At 48.8% G+C, this 20,081-nt stretch overlaps 1 protein-coding gene across 1 annotated transcript in view; it reads left to right on the top strand.

The window, feature by feature from the left end:
- LOC129713217 (zinc finger matrin-type protein 4-like) overlaps nt 1-20,081 on the top strand; it is a 141,218-nt gene that overhangs the window by 15,954 nt on the left and 105,183 nt on the right. The window contains exon 2 of the mRNA XM_055662141.1: nt 9,441-9,545. Within this exon, the coding sequence (XP_055518116.1) occupies nt 9,441-9,545 (105 nt within the window). The remainder of the gene's footprint in view (nt 1-9,440; nt 9,546-20,081) is intronic.

The raw sequence follows: 20,081 nt of genomic DNA, 5'->3' as shown, positions 1-20,081 counted from the left end.
ACAGGTTAGTAGTGTAATTGGCATGGTAGAAATGTAAAATTGTCCCATGTGTGTGCGTGTGAGTGTAGGGTAGTGTTAGTGTGTGGGGATTGCTAGTCAGTGCGGACATGGTGGAAGGATGTCACCCGCCCCTCTCCAATCACCACTTCACACCCAATTACCCATCCCCTTCATGCTGCACAACATCACTTCTCCATCATCAACAATAAAAATAGAGAAGGTGGAGAGGCTGTTCAGAAGACAGAAAAGCCGGAAATCTCCAGGACCAGACGATGTTTCTCCCTTTACTCTCAAGCTCTGTGCCAAACAGCTAGCACCGGTCTACACAGACATTTTTAACCAGTCCCTGCAAACATGCAGTCCCTGCCTGCTTCAAAGTCTCGACCATTGTCCCTGTACCTAAAAAGGCAAGGATTACTGGTCTTAGTGACTACAGGCCTGTCGCACTGACCTCTGTAGTCATGAAGAGACTTGAGCTGGCCAATCTGAAAAATATCACAAACCCCCTGCTGGACCCTATTCGTTCATTCATTCAAGCGCAGGCAGGTGGGACTAGTGTAGCCGGGACATGTTGGTCGGCGTGGACATGATGGGCCGAACGGCCTGTTTTCATGCTGTATCTCTAAACTAAACTAATTTAAATGTGCAGGACATCAGAATGGATTCACTCCGAAGGTCGGCTGCTTCTGATGACCCTCGGTGTTCAAAGAAAGATAAATGTGATTTGTAGATGGCTCTGCCCCACAACACTGCCAATCCTAAATAGCTGCTATTCTGCATGTCACCCCCACACACTTGCGTGAAGCGTTTGCAGGTTAATTAGTGTTGAACAGGCACTTTGGTGTTAGAGAGACCAACTTCGAATTAAAAACCGTACTTGCCTTGTAAATTACTTTTATGTAATCACAATGTTCACCAGCAAGGAGAAAGATGTAAATGAGTTGGGACTAGCTGGATGCATTAATCTATGATAGTCCGCTGTCTAGAGTCATAGAGTGATATAGTGTGGAAACAGGCCCTTCGGCCCAACTTGCTCACACCGGCCAACATCTCCCTGCTACACTAGTCCCACCTGCCTGCACTTGGTCCATATCACTCCAAACTTGTCCTATCCATGTACCTGACTAACTGTTTCTTAAACGTTGGGATAGTGCCAGCCTCCACTACCTCCTCTGGAAGCTCCTTCCATACACCCACAGCCATTTGTGTGAAAAAGTTACCCCCTCAGATTCCTATTAAGTCTTTTCCCCTTCACCTCTAATTGCTAGCAAATCCCCATTGTTTAACGTTCGATGTTCCTCTCACTTACTTCAAGCTTACCAGGGCCCAGTACTCCTCATAAGCTCATCAGGGTCTGTTGCTAAGTTCCTTATAAACTTCATGGGATTCTGTTCCCTATGCTCCTGTTAAACTCACCAGAACTCGACGCAAAAAGCTGGAGTAACTCAGCGGGTCAGAAAGCATCTCTGGAGAACAGGTATAGGTGATGTTTCGGGTCGAGACCCTTCTTCAGGCCTACTTCTGCAGAAGGGTCTTGCACTGAAACGTCATCTATTCCTTTTCTCCAGAGATGCTGTCTGACCCACTCAGTTATTCCATTTTGTTGCCATTTTGATAGTCCAAAGGGTACTTGCATCTTTGATTTAAACCAGCATCTGCAGTTCCTTCCCACACAAACTCATTAAAGCTCCACACTTAGGGTCGTCAGATTTCTCACATAAGGGACAAAAGGTCAAAATACGGGACAAATTCCCAACGGCATTTCGTTGACCGACTCGGCTGTGGCTGGGTGAGTGATTAGTTGTCCCGGGTGCTGGACTGTACACAAAGTCCAGCCGGCGGGCCAGCTGAGGAGTTTTGGCTCGGGCGTGACGTCCAACTCGTGAACTGATGATCGGCCGTGAGACGGAGGTGTGGTGGTGTCGGCGGTAAGCGAAGGTCCGAAGGTCGGACAGCTGGCCGGGCCGTCGACCAATGGGGCCACGGGCGAGGCGCTGCTGCTGCACTCCACGGGCTGCACTACGTCGGGACGGGTGAGGCGGGACCGGACGCGGCGACCCGACCCGACAGTCCCCTCGACCCGAGTAGTAGCGGTCAAATACGGGACAAGGGCGGTCCCGTACGGGTCAAACCCATTTAGCCCAATATACGGGATGTCCCGGCTAATACAGGGCAGTTGGTTACCCTCCTAACACTGCTGTAACTAAACCAGGGCCCATTCCAATGCTCCATATGAAAGTGCTGGAGTAGCTCAGCGGGTCAGGCAGCATCCCTGGAGAACATAGATAGGTGATGTTTCGGGTCGAGACACTTCTTCAGTGATACAATGAACATGGATAAGTGAGCTTTCTCAAACCCAACCGTCACCTGTCCATGTTATCCAGCGATGCTGCCTGATTCACTGAGTTACTCCAGCACTCTGTGTTCTTTTGCAGGTCTTTGTTTCTAAGTTCACCAGTGTCCTGCATCCCCCCCCTTCCCTTTCAAACTCCCCATTTCCTCTTTTCCCTTTTCACTTCATCTGGGTCACTGAAAATATTGTTATTATTTCTGTGTAACATTAAAAACCAGGATGTGCCGGGCACCATTTAGCATGTAGAGCCTAGAGGTATGGAGTGGAAAGAGGCCCTTCAGCCCACAGAGTCCATTCTGACCATTGATCACCCGTTCAAACTAGTTTTATGCTATCCCGCTTTCACGTGCTACTCACTGGGTTAATACAGGCCCATTGCCGGCAAATGACCTCTCGTGTTAGACTCTCCCACTAGTGGAAACATCCTCTCCACATCCACTCTATCCAGGCCTTTCACTATTCAGCAAGTTTCAACGAGGTCCCCCCCCCCCCCCCCTCGTGCTTCTAAACCTCCCGACCTACAACCCACACATTGTCCCATCTCCGGAATGACTTGCGATTGATTGACAGCTCACTAATTGTGTCTGCAGTGGAGTCACAGTTGGCCACCTTGTGCCTGTACACGTCTCTGCACCTGATGTGTAGGAAGGAACTGCAGATGCCGGTTTAAGTCGAAGGTAGACACAAAAAGCTGGAGTCATGTCTGAAGAAGGGTCTCGACCAGAGACTTCTCTCCAGAGATGCTGCCTGTCCCGCTGAGTTGCTCCAGCATTCTGTGTCTACCTTCAATATAAATGAGATGTTCTCGAAAACTGAAGCATGTTTCAGCACTGGGGCCCTGAGATGACCAAACCCAGCGAAGTCGTTAAACGTAAATAAATTGGCATCATGGAAATTCCAGTTCAACTGGTCTCCTGTGAACATTTTAACGACAGAACCTTAAGCACAAGTGACAATCCCATCTCTTCTCATCCTGTTCCCTCCTCTGTCCTCTTCCAAAGATAATGAGCATTACTTATTAATCCCACAGTGTCGACCAGAGACACTGAAGCTCACAGAGAGGTCTAACTTGGTGCATTAAGGGGGCGTGGAGGTCTATCACTGTGTATATATATATATCCTTGCCCTGGGCAGAGTACAGGGAGCTCCTGATCTGTCACCCCAACTCTCAGGTTTAACTTGAAAAGTTCTTCGGTTATAGGAGCAGGATTAAGCCATTTGGCCCATCAAACAAGTGAATCGAGGACCACAGGACATAGGTTTAAGGAGAAGGGGAAAAGATTTGATAGGAATCTGAGGGGTTATTTTTCCACACAAACAGTGCTGGGTGTATGGAACAAGCTGCCAGAGGAGGTAGTTGAGGCAGTTGAGACTATCCCAAAATTTAAGAAGCAGTTAGATAGGTACATGGATCGGACAGGTTTGGAGGGATATGAACCAAACGTGGGCAGGTGGGACTAGTGTAGCTGGGACATGTTGGCCGGTGTGGGCAAGTCCCTGTTTTCACATTTTGTTTTCACATCACAAGTAGACTCTATAACTCCGTGAGTCTACTTCGCCATTCATTCATGGCTGATCTATCTTTCCCTCTCAACCCCATTCTTCTGCCTTATCCCCATAACCCCTGACACCCTTACGAATGAAGAACCTACCTATCTCCCGTTTTACCCATTGACTTGGCCTCCACAGCCATCCACGGATTCACCAACCTCTGACTAAAGTAATTCTTCCTCATCTCCTTTCTGAAGGTATATCCTTAAAGGGCCTGTCCCACTGTATGAGGTAATTCAGAGTTCTCCCGAGTTTTCCCCTGATTCAAACTCGGAGAATGTCCGTAGCGGGGCCGTAGGGGCTCGTGGATGTCTCGTAGCGGCTCGTACGTGTAACGGTAGGTACTCGGGAAATCCGTTAAACTCGTGACTCGTAAAAAAAATACTCATGTTGAAAAAAATTGTTACTTTTTACTCGTACGAGCCGCTACGAGACATCCACGACCTCGAAAGTCGTACGAGCCGCTACGGACTTTCTCCGAGTTCGAATCGGGAAAACTCGGGAGAACTCTTGAATTACCTCGTACAGTGGGACAGGCCCTTTAGTTCTGAGGCTGTGCCCTCTGGTCCTAGACTTCTCCCACTAGTGGATAGATCCTCTCCACATCCCCTCTATCCATCCAGGCCTTTCACTATTTGATGCGTTTCAATGACCTCCCCCTCATCTTTCTAAGCTTGTTTTGGTTCATTGTCACGTGTACCAAGATACAATCTTCTAATCAGATTAGATAACACTATGTATAAATACAATCAAGCCAAGCTCAATACATAGAGCAACGGGGTAGATAAAGAGGGCAGAATATAGTTCTCAGCATTCTAGTGCAAGTTCCAGAGACAAAATCCTACATGTGCAATGGAATAGAGGTGAATCGGGCAGTACCGTAGCTTTTGGAAAGACTGTTCAGAAGCCTGATAACAGAGGGGAAGTAGCTGTTCCTGAGCCTGGTGGTTTCGAGTTTCTGGATCTTCTGCCAGATTTGAGTGGGGAGAAGAAGCACTGATCAAAGTTTGACAAGTCTTTGATGATGTTTAGGAAGGAACTGCAAATGCTGGTTTGAACCAACGATAGACATAAAAAGCTGGAGCAACTCAGCGTCTTTGGTGAAAAAGAATAGATGACCCTTCTTCAGACAGTCAGGGGAAAGGGAAAGGAGAGATATAGACGGTGATGTAGAGAGGTATAGAACAAATGAATGAAAGATATGCAAAAAAGTAATGATGATAAAGGAAACAGGCCATTGTTAGCTGTGGGCTAGGTGAAAACGGGTTACAGACAATGAAACTAGTACCAGGACTACACTGAACTAGTACAAGTACTAGGGTGTGGGGCGGGATGGAGAGAGAAGGGATGCAAGTGTTACTTGACGTTGGAGAAATCAATATTCATACCGCTTGGCTGTAAGCTGCCCAAGCGAAATATGAGGAACTGGTCGTTCAATTTGTGTTTGGCATTTGGGTTTGTGACTCACTGCAGGATATCCTTATAACCCATGAGAAGATGGGGTTAGGCTGTGGCCCAAAACCACAAAAGCAATTGTGGTCTGTCAGGATGTAGTTACTGGTCTTCTCAGTTTTCATCTAGCACCACTTCCCTCTCCTAGAGCTTTGTTTAGATACAGCGCAGATCAGCGGCCAGCGATCTCCGCACGCTAACACTATCCTACACACACGAGAGACAAATTACAATTTTACCACAGCCAATTGAACTACAAACCTGCACGTCTTTGGAGTGTGGGAGGAATCCGGAGCACCCGGGGGAAAACCCCCGCGGTCACGGGGAGAGCGCACAAACTCCGTAGAAACAGCACTCGTGGTCAGGATCGGACCTGGGTGTCTGGTGCTCTACCCCTGTCCCACTTAGGAAACCTGAACGGAAACCACTGGAGACTTTGTGCCCCACCCAAGGTTTCCGTGTGGTTCCCGGAGGTTTTTGTCAGTCTCCCTACCTGCTTCCACTACCTGCAACCACCTGCAACCTCCGGGAACCGCACGGAAACCTTGGGTGGGGCGCAAAGTCTCCAGAGGTTTCCGTTCAGGTTTCCTAAGTGGGACAGGGGCATTTTAGGCAGCAACCTTACTGCTACGCCACTGTACTGCCCCTACTACACCCCCCTGTCCTGCCCCAATTCAGTTCAAGTCTCAAAGATAGACTCAAAATGGTGTAATAACCCTGGAGGTCAGGCAGCATCTCTGATGAAAAAGGATGGGTGACACTAAGGGCCACGGATAGACTAGAAACGTCCCATATCTTTTTTTTTCCAGGGACACTGCATTGCCCACTGAGTTATTTCAACACTTTATGTCCACCAGCATCTGCAGTTCTTTCTTTCTGCGATCGGTTCATGTCTCCATGGTTTTTTGGCAAGTCTGACTATTTTTTTTTAGTCGATCTCATAGCTCATTAGGTTTTTTTCAGGTCCCTGCATTATGAAACGCTCTATTTTTGAGTCTGCACTCAATATCACTTGCCTGCACAAAGCCATTGGCAGACGGCTCAAGTGCAAAGTCGACTGTTTTAATTTAGTTTAGTTTATTGTCACGTGTACCGAGGTACAGTGAAAAACTTTTTTGTTGCCTGCTAACCAGTCAGCAGAAAGACAACACATGATTACAAACGATCCATTTACAGTGAATAGATGTATAGGAAGGAACTGCAGATGTTGGTTTAAACCGAAGATAGACACAAAATGCTGGAGTAGCTCAGCGGGACAGGCAGCATCAGACTGAAGAAGGGTCTTAACCCAAAACATCACCATCAGTCTGAAGAAGGGTTTCGGCCCAAAAAGTTGCCGATCTCCTTCGCTCCATAGATGCTGCTGCACCCGCTGAGTTTCTCCAGCATTTTTGTGTACCTTCGATTTTCCAGCATCTGTTGTTAAACACATCACCCATTCCTTCTCTCCAGAGATGCTGCCTGTCCCGCTGAGTTACTCCAGCATTTTATGTCTATGTACAGTGTATAGATACATGATAAGGGAATAAGGTAGACAAAAATCCTGGAGAAACTCAGCGGGTGAGGCAGCATCTATGGAGCGAAGGATCAAGGTGACGCTTTGGGTCGAGACCCTTCCCCAGATAAGGGGATATCGTTTAGTGCAAGGTAAAGCCAGCAAAGTCCGATCAAGGGTAGTCCGAGGGTCAAAGAGCTTAGTAGTAGTTCAGCAAAGAGGTAGATCTCTGTGTAAATGCCACCAACATCTGTCCCCACCTCTGTCTCTGGCCTCCATCTCCTCGATGTCTGATCTTGTGTCCACTGTTGGGCTCTGGGGAGGTGATGGTCGGGACAGGAGATGAGCGGGACACCTTCAAGTGGAAAAAAAGCAAACCTCCAGCAGACGTCTGGATGAGTGACAAGCCGTTTGCAATCTGCAGACTCTGCCATTTGCCGTGCTTTTGCAAGCAACGGAAGATGAATTGTGTTCCCATTATCGCGCTGCTTGGGAAATGGTGTGCCTTGGAAGACGACATTCTGCCGCTTAGCAATCATTGGAATTGAAATAGATGGAGCAGAAACTGCCGTTTGTCATTTCCGCAATGGGCTGGAATGGGCGAGTCGTGTTCCTCCTGTTCCTAGTCAGTTGTCGTGAAGGTCAAAGCGCATCGGGTGCTCGGTCAGAGGCTTTCTTCACAGCGAGGAAGCTTTCTGTATCCAGTAGCTTTGTCGGAATCAAGGTTCCAGTTTGTCATCGAAGATAGACACAAAATGCTGGAGTAAGGTCATGGGTTTGGTCAAGGGCGAAAAGGGAAGGAGGAGCCCGATGGACTGGTGGGTGTCCTGCCTCGACGAACGTCACCCTCCCTTCCCAGTTCCAATGAAGAGTCCTAGACCCGAAACTTTAACTGTGTCTCACTCCACAGATGCTGCCTTACATGCTGAGTGTTTCAAGCAGCAACTCTATCCTTATTCTGCTCTACTATATATATATATATATATATATGTATGTGTGTGTGTGTATGTGTGTGTGTGTATATATATATATGTGTGTGTGTATATATATATGTATGTATGTGTGTGTATATATGTGTGTCTAGATATATATATGTGTGTATGTGTGTATGTATATATATATATGTGTGTGTGTTTATGGATGTGTGTGCATATATATGTGTGTGTATATGCGTGTGTGTATAGGTGTGTGCATTTATGTATGTGTGTGCATATATATATGTGTGTGTATAAGTGTGTGCATTTATGTATGTGTGTGTGCATATATATGTGTGTGTGTATATGTGTGTGTATACTGTATATATATATATGCTGAACTTTTTTTTCGCATATATTATATTCTTCACGATGTACTAAGTTGACATATTGTGTTGTGCTGCTGCAAGTAAGAATTCCATTGTTCTATCTGGGACATGTGACAATAACACACTTGAGTTCTCAATTGTGGCAGAATTCAGGGCAATTAGGATTGTATACTATTGTGTATTTTTGCAACATAGGACACAAAGGAAGTCAATGTACACAGCCTTTATTGATGAATCGAGGCATTAAAAGCAACATGGATGCAAATATCGCAGCTCTCTGTGGTTCAACCTGCTAGTTAAGAATAAGGGGTAGACCATTTCGGACTGAGTTGAGGAAACACTTTCCCACTTGAAGGGGCGAATGACCTACTCCTGCAACTATTTCTATGTTTCTCCGTTTCCAGTCTCCTGTACATCGGCGAGACCAGGCGTAGACCCGGCAACCGTTTCGCTGAACACGCTGAGAATGTTTTGCTGAGAACGCCTGGTCCTCCAAGGCCTACTCGACCTCCCTGTTGCCAACCATTTTAACTCCCCTGCCCATTCCCACACTGACCCCTCCGTCCTGAGCCTCCTCCATTGCCAGGGTGAGGCCATACGCAAACTGGAAGAACAGCACCTCATACTTCGCTGGGGTAGCTTACACCCCAGCGGTATGAACATTGAATTCTCTAATTATTGGTGACTTAACCAAGCATTCCTCTCCCCACCTCCCATTGCTTTAGTCCCCCTTCCCCCCCCCCCCCCCCCCCCCCCTCCCCCACCCACCTCACTAAAAGTAATTTAACAGTTCCACAGTTTGCAGCTTTGTATCCCTCTTGTGATCACACTGTCCCTAACCAACAATAGGCCTATCAGGGAACCTCCCTCTCTGAGGTCATCTGTTGCCGGCCCTAATTTGTCCTGGTCCTTTCTTGCTTCCAGTTCCTCCCTCCCCTACAATCAGTCTGAAGAAGGATCCCGACCTGAAAAGTCAAACCTATCCATGTTCTCCAGAGATGCTGCCTGACCCAGTGAGTTACTCCAGCACTCTGTGAAACGTCTCCTATCCATGTTCTCCACAGATGCTCCCTGACCCACTGAGTTACTCCAGCACTCTGTGAAACGTCACCTATCCATGTTCTCCACAGATGCTGCCTGACCCGCTGAGTTACTCCAGCACTCTGTGAAACGTCACCTATCCATGTTCTCCAGAGATGCTGCCTGACCCAGTGAGATACTCCACCACTCTGTGCCTATCTGCCAGTTTCCAACTCCTCATCTCCTTTGTCTCTTTCCCTGAACAGATGAAGTCTGCGGGCTCTGTGGATCAGGATTTGTTCACAGACACCTACTGCAAGGTCTGCAGCGCTCAGCTGATCTCCGAGTCGCAGCGAGTGGCGCATTATGAGGTAAGATTCGGACTCGCAATATAATCCATTCCATGGCAGAAAATGCAGTAAACACTTGGCCTAGCCGCACAGTGGTGCAGCAGTAGAGTTGCCGCCTCACAGCACCAGAGTCCCAGGTTCTACCCTGACCACAGGTACTGCTGACTGTGTGGAGTTTGTACGTTCTCTCTGTGACCGCGTGGGTTTCCTCTGGGTGCTCCGGCTTCCGACGACACCCCAAAGGTTTACAAGATTGTAGGTTAAGTGGCTCTGTAAATTATCCCTAGTGTGTAGGATAGTGCTAGTGAATGTGGTGATTGTTGGTCAGCATGTACTTGGTGGGCCAAATGGCCTCTTTCCATTTCTATGTCTAAACTAAACTAAATTAAACAAGACACTCAGCATGTCAGGCAGTACCTGTGGAGAGAGAACGTGAGGTGATGTTTAGTTTAGAGATACAGCATGGAAACAGGCCCTTCGGCCCACCTGGTCTGTACCGACCAAGGGCCGAACAGTCTACTCCTGCACCTATTTTCTGTGTTTCTATGAACATGATCACCACACACTGACCCTATCCTACACACACCAGTAACAAGTTTACATTCACACCAAGCCAATGAACCTACAGACCTGTGCATCTTTAGAGTGTGGGAGGAAACCGATATCTCGGAGAAAACCCAAGCAGGTCACGGGGAGAACGTACAAACTCCGTACAGACAAGCAACCCATGGTCAGGATTGAACCCGGATCTCTGGCGCTGTGAGGCAGCAGCTCTACCGCTGCGCCACCGTGCCGATGTCTCTGGTATTTCCACTGATGTGTCTGGCTTCCAGCACTTGCTGTTGTTATTCCTGATCTCCAACATCTGCCCATTTATGATTTAAATTTCATTTCATTTCACACGTCTTCAAGTTACATTGTAAACCATATTTTGCGAGCAAGCTTTGGCAAGAGGTTGAAAATAATTTTTTATCAGCTTTGAATATTTCCACTCAATATAAGGGCTTGCAGCTCAGGCTTGAGCTTGTCAGAAACGTTGAATCCCTCACTCTCATTCCGAAACATCACCCATTCCTTCTCTCCAGAGATACTGCCTGAAATGCTGAGGTACTCCGGCATTTTGTGGTCTATCTGTGGTATAAACCAGCACGGCCAGTTCCTTGTTTATACTTTACTTCAGACTTTAATGATACAAAGATAGGAGGAGGTGCTGGTAGTGTAGAGAAAGCAGGGACTCTGCAGAAGGACTTGGACAGGTTGGGAGAATGGGCAAAGCAGTGGCAGGTGGGACACAGCGTGGGAAAGAGATGGGGAGGAATTTCTTTAGTCAGAGGGTGGTGAATCTGTGGAACTCATTGCCAGAGAAGGCTGTGGAGGCCAACTTGATGTTTGATGTTTTTAAGGCAGAGATTGTATGTGTGTCAGGGGGTTACGGGAAGAAGGCAGGGGAATGGGGTTGAGAGGGAAAGATAGATCAGCCATGATTGAATGGTGGAGTAGATGTGATATGTAATGGCCACCTCGCCAACAGCCTGTCTTGTTCCTTCTCTGTTTTTATTATTTTAAGTATGTCTTGAATGTTTGTTTTTATGTCTCTTGGTATGTTTTATGTGGAGGATCCGGGGGGGGATCGGGGAAAACCTTTTTCAGTCACTTACCTCGACGGAGATGCGATTTTTCTCCATGTTGCATCTCTGCTCCTCCCTTTGCGGCCGACATCATGGAGTGGAGCAACCTGGAGACAGGCCCGGAGCTTCAAGCCACGGGTGCGGAGCGGACTCACCATCGCGGCGCCTGGGATCTTTTGCCGAAGATCGCCAGTGCTGTAGCTCCGACCGCGGGGCCCGTGGACTTTAACACCGTGAAGCAGCGGCCTGGCCTCCGGTAAGAAGTGGCCGATTCAGGAACTCCATGCTCCATCAGTCCTGACTCCGGAGTTTCGATCATCCCGACGAGATGACCTTTCATCGCAGTGTGGAATGTTGATTCCACTGTGGTGGATGTTGATTTTAATCTTTATGTGCTGTGTGTATTTTTGCTTTGTGCTTAGTACGGCTGTATGGTAACTCAAATTTCACTGTACCTTTATTGGTACATGTGCCAATTAAATTGAATCTTGAATACGTTGAAGGGCCCGTCCCACTTGGGCGCCATTTGTGCGTCACGCAGGTGGCGGGCGAAGATTTTGTGAATCCCAAAATACTGGCGCGTCCTGTCGCGTAAATTATGCCACGTAAATGACGCCCAAGTGAGACTGGCCCTTAATTCTGCTCCTATAACTTGTGAAATACAGCGCTGAAACAGTTCCTTCAGCCACCTGAGTCCGCATCGACCAGCGGTCACCCTGCACAAAAACATTGTCCTACACAATAGGGCCAATTTGAAATTCTACCAAGCCAATTCGCTTACTAACATAGAAACATAGAAATTAGGTGCAGGAGTAGGCCATTCGGCCCTTCGAGCCTGCACCGCCATTCAATATGATCATGGCTGATCATCCAACTCAGTATCCCGTACCTGCCTTCTCTCCATACCCTCTGATCCCCTTAGCCACAAGGGCCACATCTAACTCCCTCAAATATAGCCAATGAACTGGCCTCGACTACCCTCTGCGGCAGAGAGTTCCAGAGACTCACCACTCTCTGTGTGAAAAAAGTTCGTCTCATCTCGGTTTTAAAGGATTTCCCCCTTATCCTTAAGCTGTGACCCCTTGTCCTGGACTTCCCCAACATCGGGAGCAATCTTCCTGCATCTAGCCTGTCCAACCCCTTAAGAATGTTGTAAGTTTCTATAAGATTCCCTCTCAATCTCCTAAATTCTAGAGAGTAACCTCTACGTCTTTGGAGCGTGGGAGGAAACCCTCTTCGCCACCGAGATTACAATTCTTTCCCGCGTTTGTGCTTTAAAAAATATTCTAATTGCAGCCTCTGCTGCAAAAGCAGTGATTTTGCAGCAAAATTGAATTCGCTGAACCTTGGGATGGTTCGTATCATTCTCCAGCCCAGGGCATTGTTTATGAGACCCTGGCCAAGGCCAACATTGAGGAAGGGTGAAAGTCTTTGCTCAGACACTATTGAATGCAGGGTCGCCCATGATAGTGGCACCAGCTAATGCTGCCTCTGCAGTCAGACGATGATGAGCAGGCCTTGCCTAAACTGATCATTTCTCACTGGTGTCCGTTTCCTAGTGCACTGCAGCAAGTCAAGAGTAATTTGTTGGCTGCTCAACCATGTTCTCCCCCGGGTATTGCAGGAACAAAGCAAGGAACAACTTCATTCAGTCTTAAATAAACCTCCATAAATCTCGGCCACATTCCTTAAAATGGCACTGTCACCCCTCATCCATCAAATTCCCAGCCAGCTCCCGCCACTCGCTTGATTCTGGTATTCCTGGAATGATATAGTTAACACGCGGTTTTGTTTAGTTTGGAGACACCGCGCAGAAACAGGATCTGCGACCCACCCTGTCCGCACCGACCAGCGATCCCCGCACATTAACACAACCCCACACACACTGGGGACAATTGACACATACACCAAGCCAATTAACCTACAAACCTGTACGTCTTTGGAGTGTGGGAGTAAACCGAAGATCTCGGAGAAAACCCACGCGGTCACGGGGAGAACGTACAAACTCCGTACAGACAGCACCCGTACCTGGGATCGAACCTGGGTCCCTGACACAGCAAGCGCTGTAAGTCCATGTTCTCCAGGGATGTTGCCCGATCTGTTAAGTTACTCCAACACTTTGTGTCTTTTTTCCACCGATCACTTGCCTGACTTGGTCCTTCTCCTATTTTGGTTAGTACGGGTGTCAGGGGGTACGGGGAGAAGGCGGGAGAATAGGGTTAGGTCAGCCCTGATTAAATGGCAGATTAGGCTTGATGGGCTGAATGGCCTAATTCTGCTGCTATCACTTCTGAGAACTTATGAGGTCTTCCAGCTTCCTCCACTCTACCACAATCAGACTGAAGAAAGGTTCTAACTTGAAACGTTACCCATCCATGGCCTCCAGAGATGATTTTTGACCTGTTGAGTTACTCCAGTACTCCAGTACAGTTACAGAAAGGCTCTCATTGTCCACTCAGAGGTGGCTGGGAAATTGTATGATCCGTGATGATAAGCTGCAACAATAGTTACATAGAAAATAGGTGCAGGAGAAGGCCATTTGGCCCATCGAGCCAGCACTGCCATTCAATATGGCTGATCATCCAAAATCATAACCCTGTTCCTGCTTTCTCCCCATATCCCTTGATTCCGTCTAATAAAATTTAGCGGGCATTTTACCTACTGGTCGGTTTTCCCTGGTCCTGAAAGCTCCAGTGAGTCAATCAAAATGCATGGTCAGTGAAGGAGATTGCCTATAGCTGCCCTTGACTGCCCGTAACTAAATAGCGACCCCACTCCACTCCACTGCACTACGAGTTAAAAAGAACCATGCCGACCAAATTATACTCTCGGACATGCTGAAAATGTTTCCACGACCTAGCTATGGCCGCGAGTATTCGGGAACTTCCCTCGAGCATGAAGGAGAGTTCCAGTGACCTCATAGGACCTCCTAGGACCACGTGTTGACCATGTTGTGAGTTTGAGTCGAGGGCAAACTCATCTAAACTCTCAGGTTAGTTCACCGCAGTGGGACAACCCCTTAGCACTATCCCACACACACACACAAAGGAGAATTTACATTTTATACCATGCCAATTAACCTTCAAACCTGATATCTTTGAAGGGTGGGAGGAAACGGAAGATCTCGGAGAAAATCCACGCAGGTCACGGGGAGAACATACAAACCGCATACAGACAGCACCCAGAGTCGGGATCGAACCTGGGTCTCTGGCACTGCAAGCGCTGCGAGGCAGCAACTCTACCGCTGTGCCACCATGCCGCTGTGATATTGGTTGGCCACTTGAACTGGGTCAGCCTACTCCCTATAAGACCCGGGCATTCTCAGCAGAGGGGGAAGGTGGGAGAAAGAGAGACAAAGTGCGATGCCTCTCAGCTAGCTGGGTTCCTCTGTCACAGGTTCGAGGAAGTCCGAGCCCCAGGGACAAACCTGAGACCACTGTGTGTTCAAGACGGAGCTGCCGGGTACAGCCCCCATACATGCTGCGCCTCTACAGAGGCTAAGTGAGTGGCTGGGGCAAGCCTGAGATGCCAGAACCACCCCCTGCCCACAGACAACGAGGGACTGCTCCCACACACACACAGAAGCAAAGACTGAGCCACCAGGGTAATCCAGGGATGGTGAACGTTGCCCCTTCATGCCCAAAGCTGAGCCTCCAGGTAGAAACCTGAGACGGCCAGCAGCGCCTCCTCTCGAGGCAAGGGTGAACTGCAAGGAGAAGCCTGAGATAGCCAGGCCTCCTCCTTCGAAGACCAGGACTGAGCTGCCGGGACAACCCCGGAATCGCTAGCGTCATCGTACAACAGGACACCAGACGCGCCTCTATAGGCAGTCCTGGACTTTTTTTACCACTGTAAATAAAACACATCATGTGAGTTGACCCTACTGCGAGTGTCGGTGAGCTCACTGCCGAAGCCAGCATCTACTCCAACGTCACAGGGGACATGGGCCAAACGTGGGCTAGTGGAACTAGTGTAGATGGGTGTCTGTCAGTGTGGCTGTCAGATGGGTATCTGTCAGTGTGGCTGAACGTCCTGTTTCCTTGCTGTTTGATGCCAATTTTAAATGAAGTGTAAGTTCTGCTCCAACTTTTTCGGTACGATTTAATGGTTGTGACAGATGGTCAGGGCAACATATCACTCATGTGAACAGAAGCACAGTTTGTCATGATAAGTTTTGATTGGGCTAAGTGTACATTAATTATCCTTTTTATTTTGTCAGGAAAGCTGGTAATGGAAAGAAATGTTCAGTGCCTGAGAGAACAGAGAATAAACGGTTCGGAATCGCGTCCCTCAATCTATCCCGAAGATAGACACAAAGCGCTGGAGTAACTCAGCGGGTCAGACAGCATCTCTGGGGGAAAGGAATGGGTGACGTTTCTCCTGAGATGGTGTCTGGCCCGTTGAGTTACTCCAGCTTTTTGTGTCTACCGTTTAAACAGTTCTTTCCAACACACGGCAAATATTCAGACTGAGCTGAAACGAGAAAAACGCCGATCGCTTTTCCTTGTACCGAGAGCTGACATGGAAAGTTAGTTATGGGTCTGTCCCACTAAGGCGATATTTTAGGCAACTACAGGGGACTAGGCTGTCACCACATGGTCGCCAGGGGTGCTGCCTATATGATCGTGAGTAGCCTCCTCTGTCGCCCAAAGAGTCGTAGCGTCTTTCTTATCGGCGACAGTGGCAACCGTGGGTTTGACGCCAATGAGCGTAGGTGTAGTCGTAGGTTGTCGCCCGGTGACGCAGGTTGCTGACCTCGGTGAATTCCATTGTCCTATTTGCCAGCAGTCGCCTAAAAAATCCTCTAAGTGGGACAGGCCCATAAGGTGGTGAAGAGTGGTTACTGCCGTTCATGGTGAGACGTGCTGACGTTGGCAGAAAAACTATCAAGGGAGTACACAGGCTGAATAGATACTGCAAATGGGACTAGTTTAGATGGTCACCATGGACAAGGTGGGCCAAAGGGTCTGTTTCTGGAGTCTGTTACCGAGGGTAGGGGTATCTAGAACCAGGGGATACAGGTTCGCGGTGAGAGGGGCAAGATTTAATAGGAACCTGAGGAGCCACTGTTTTACTCAGGGCGTGGTGGGTGGGTGTATGGAACAAGCTGCCAGAAGATGTAATTGAGGTAGATACTGCAACAGCGTTTAATAGACACTTGGGCAGGTACATGACAAGCAAAGGTTTAAGAGGGATACGGGCCGAACGCAGGTAAGTTGTATCAGCTTAGATGTGGCACCTTGATCAGCATGGACTAAATTGGGCTAAAGGTCTTGTTTCTATACTATGTGATTCTATTAGCCCTGTCCCGCGGTACATAGACATAGACATAGCTATATTTAAGAGGGAGTTACATGTGGCCCTTGTGGCTAAAGGGATCAGGGGGTATGGAGAGAAGGCAGGTACAGGATACAGAGTTGGATGATCATATTGAATGGCGGTGCAGGCTCGAAGGGCCGAATGGCCGACTCCTGCACCTATTTTGTATTGTATTCAAATTTATTGTCATTGTCTCAATTAGTGACAACGAAATGAATTTCCCTTTACAGTCAGTATCATAAAAGTAAATAAATAATAAATATTAAAAAATATTTAAAAAATAAAATAGAATTTAAAAAAAGCACAAACACAGAAAGTCCACGACGCAACATAACACAGTGGCAAAGTTATACATTTTCTATGTCTATGTCTATGTCTATTAGCGAGTCTTCCCGAGTACCTGCCGTTAGCGTTACGAGCCGCTAAGTGACGTCCCCAGAGCTCCGACGTACCCGCTACGTTCATTCTCCGTGCTTACCACGAGTTTGATTTTTTTTTAAACTCAAGAGCGCTCTTGGAATGAACTCGTGCCGTGGGACAGGGCTTTATGACTTCAAGATGTAGGCAGCTGGAATTACGAGAACATAAATATCAGTCATTACTTTGCTGGCAAATAGGACTAGTTTATGGTCTTGGTCAGTATGGACACTCTGGGCAGAAGGGTCTGTTTCAGTCCATGACTGAAACTTAGTATTTTGCTTACATCTTTGCTTTCCATTTCTGGTTCACAAATTATAGGAGGAAGCCAATTAATTAAATTAAACAGTAATTCATTATCTGATTAATCAATTGCAAGTGTGCAATGTCTGAGCATTGTCTCATTCCAATTGCCTTCATCAGCAGGAACATAAGATCATCAGACAATAGGGCAGAATGGGGCCATTCGACCCATCGAAACTGCACCACAATTCAATCTATTTTTCCCTCTCTTAACCCCATTCTCCAGCCTCCTCCCCGTAACCTTTGACGCCCTTACTAATCAAGAATGTATCAAACCTAGCTTTAAAAACGGAGATGGCCTCCACAGCCCACTGTGGCAACGAATCCCACAGGTTCACCACCCTCTGGCAGCGGCGCGGCGGGGACTTTAAATCTTCGACTGCCGGCCTGCGGCCTCCCCTCCGGAGACCGCAGCTTCAGGTTGGTGTAGATTTAAAGTCCCCGCCGCGCTGCAGCCAGAAGCACCGCAGACCGCAGGGCCGGTGGTCGCTCCTATCCAGGGATCCCCGGCGGGCGATCGCAGGCCCCGGATGGTAAGTTCACGACGCGCCTGTGGTAGAGATAGGCCGCAGGCCAGCGGTCAGAGCTCTTCTCCTCCCGGGTCCCCAACGAGGGACCCCAGGCCCAGGACGCCGCCAGCTGGAGCTCTGCAGACCGCGGCTTCAGGCTGCCGCGGGCCAGTGAACGGAGCGCTCCCCTCCGGTGACCCCCGGCGAGGGCTCGCCCGCTCCGCGACGAATGAGTCCTCGCTGCGCCGCCGCTGAAGCTGAAGCCCGGGAAAGGCCGCACCGATCCTCGCTGTTATGCCACGGGGGAAGCGACATGGTAAAAGTCGCCTCTCCGTGGAGGAGGCGACCTAAGCGGTTTCCCCCTTAACCCCCCCCCCCCCCCCCACACACCATCCCCCACACGACACACTGAGAGACATTAAAAACACACATTAAGACACACTAAAAAAAAACAAAAAAAGTAGAAAAAACTAACGCTGCTGGCAGGGCTGCCCGCTTGCAGCGGCCCCACATTGGAATCATGTTGGGAAGATGGTTCAGTTGCCTGTTAACAGCTGGGAAGAGACTGTCCCGGAATGGAGGTGTGTGTGTTTTCACACTTTTATACATTTTGCCCGATGGGAGAGGGGAGAAGAGGTAGTGACCAGGGTGCGATGTGATCTTGATTATGCTGCTGGACTTGCCGAGGCAGCTCAAGGTGTTAATGCAAGGGAGGTTGGTTTGTGTGATGGAATGGAGATTCCATAACCATCCAAGAGAAAGATTCCATAAGACCATGACATATGAGCCGAATCCGGTCATTCGGCCCATTGAGGCTGCTCCGCCATTCAATCATGACTTTAGAAAGTTGCCAGGTGGTGTGATGGGTATCTATTCGCAGAGGCTTTAGCCAACACTTAATGGCCATCATTTAAGAAGCAGTTAGACAGGTACATGGATAGGACAGGTTTGGAGGGATATGGACCAAATGCTGGCAGGTGGGATTAGTGTAGCTGGGACATGTTGGCCGGTGTAGGCAGGTTGGGCTGAAGGGCCTGTTTCCACACTGTATCACTCTACGACTTCTGTCTGAAGAAGTGTCTCAACCCGAAACGTCACCCATTCTTTCTCTCCAGAGATGCTGGCAGTCCCGCTGAGTTACTCTAGCCTTTTGTGCCTATCTTTACACTGTGACTATGTCCAGAGAGACTGTTCCTGGAATAAGTCTGACATTTATAGGCTCGGTGTTCTAGGAGGTCTGTTCGATGAATCAGGCTATTGAATTATGCCTGTGCTTTTGTGTATCTGAACGTTAACCACTTCGACAAAGAAGCAGCAGTATAAGGTAAGTCACACACAGCGGTCTGTCATGAAGGTTGTGTGAAGCAGTGTTTATAAGGGGTGACTCATCTGTTTTTTTTGTTTTGTTGCCGATGATTCATTCTGCTGCAGTTACATTTTAGCAGAAGAATAGTGCAGAAGAAACTATTTCCACAACACACGGATGTGTTTAGTCCTTGTTCATGGGCGATGAATAATACGCAGCTTTCCACGGTGGCGCAGCGGTAGAGTTGCTGCCTTGTGCCCCCGTCCCACTTAGGAAACCTGAACGGAAACCTCTGGAGACTTTGCGCCCCACCCAAGGTTTCCATGCGGTTCCCGGAGGTTGCAGGTGGTTGCCGGAGGTTGCAGGTAGTGGAAGCAGGTAGGGAGACTGACAAAAACCTCCGGGAACCGCATGGAAACCTTGGGTGGGGCGCAAAGTCTCCAGAGGTTTCCGTTCAGGTTTCCTAAGTGGGACAGGGGCATTACAGCGCCAGGGATCCAGGTTCGATCCTGACCATGGGTGTTGACAGTACAGAGTTTGTACATTCTCCGGGTTTCCTCCAGTGTAGTTTTGTTTAGAGATATATCGCGGAAACAGTTCTTCGTAGCTGGTCCTGTCTGGGCGTCTGGTGTGCAGCTTACAGACAAGTGCAGTTAATCAAAGCTGGCTGGAGGTCGACACCCTTAAGGGCCTGTCCCCCGAGCATGCGACTCCATACGGCCTCGCGGGGCCAGTCCCACTTCGATCGCCGGAGCCGTATGGAGTTGTGCGGAGCTGGTCCCGACATCGCGCGGGGCACCGAAAAACTGACCGTGTTCAAAAATTCTGCGTGGCAATGGCCTGCCGGCCCGCAGCCGCCTCGATGCCGTACGTCACGCGCGAACTTTCCGCGGACTTCGCTCGACCTCCGCGCTGCCCCCGCTTCTGGTTTGGTCGCGCTTGCCGCATGCAGGCGCATGCTGGTGGGACTTGCCCTTTAGGTCGCGCTTGCCGCATGCAGGTCGCATGCTCGTGGGACAGGCCCTTACGTTGCTGAGGATGTTGGGCTCGGACACACCCTGCCATGTATTGATGG

The sequence above is a fragment of the Leucoraja erinacea genome, chromosome 35, assembly GCF_028641065.1.
Source record: "Leucoraja erinacea ecotype New England chromosome 35, Leri_hhj_1, whole genome shotgun sequence".
NCBI classification, from domain to species: domain Eukaryota; kingdom Metazoa; phylum Chordata; class Chondrichthyes; order Rajiformes; family Rajidae; genus Leucoraja; species Leucoraja erinaceus.
The sequence above is the reverse complement of the archived record's forward strand: the minus strand, read 5'-3'. Positions and strand labels throughout refer to the sequence as shown.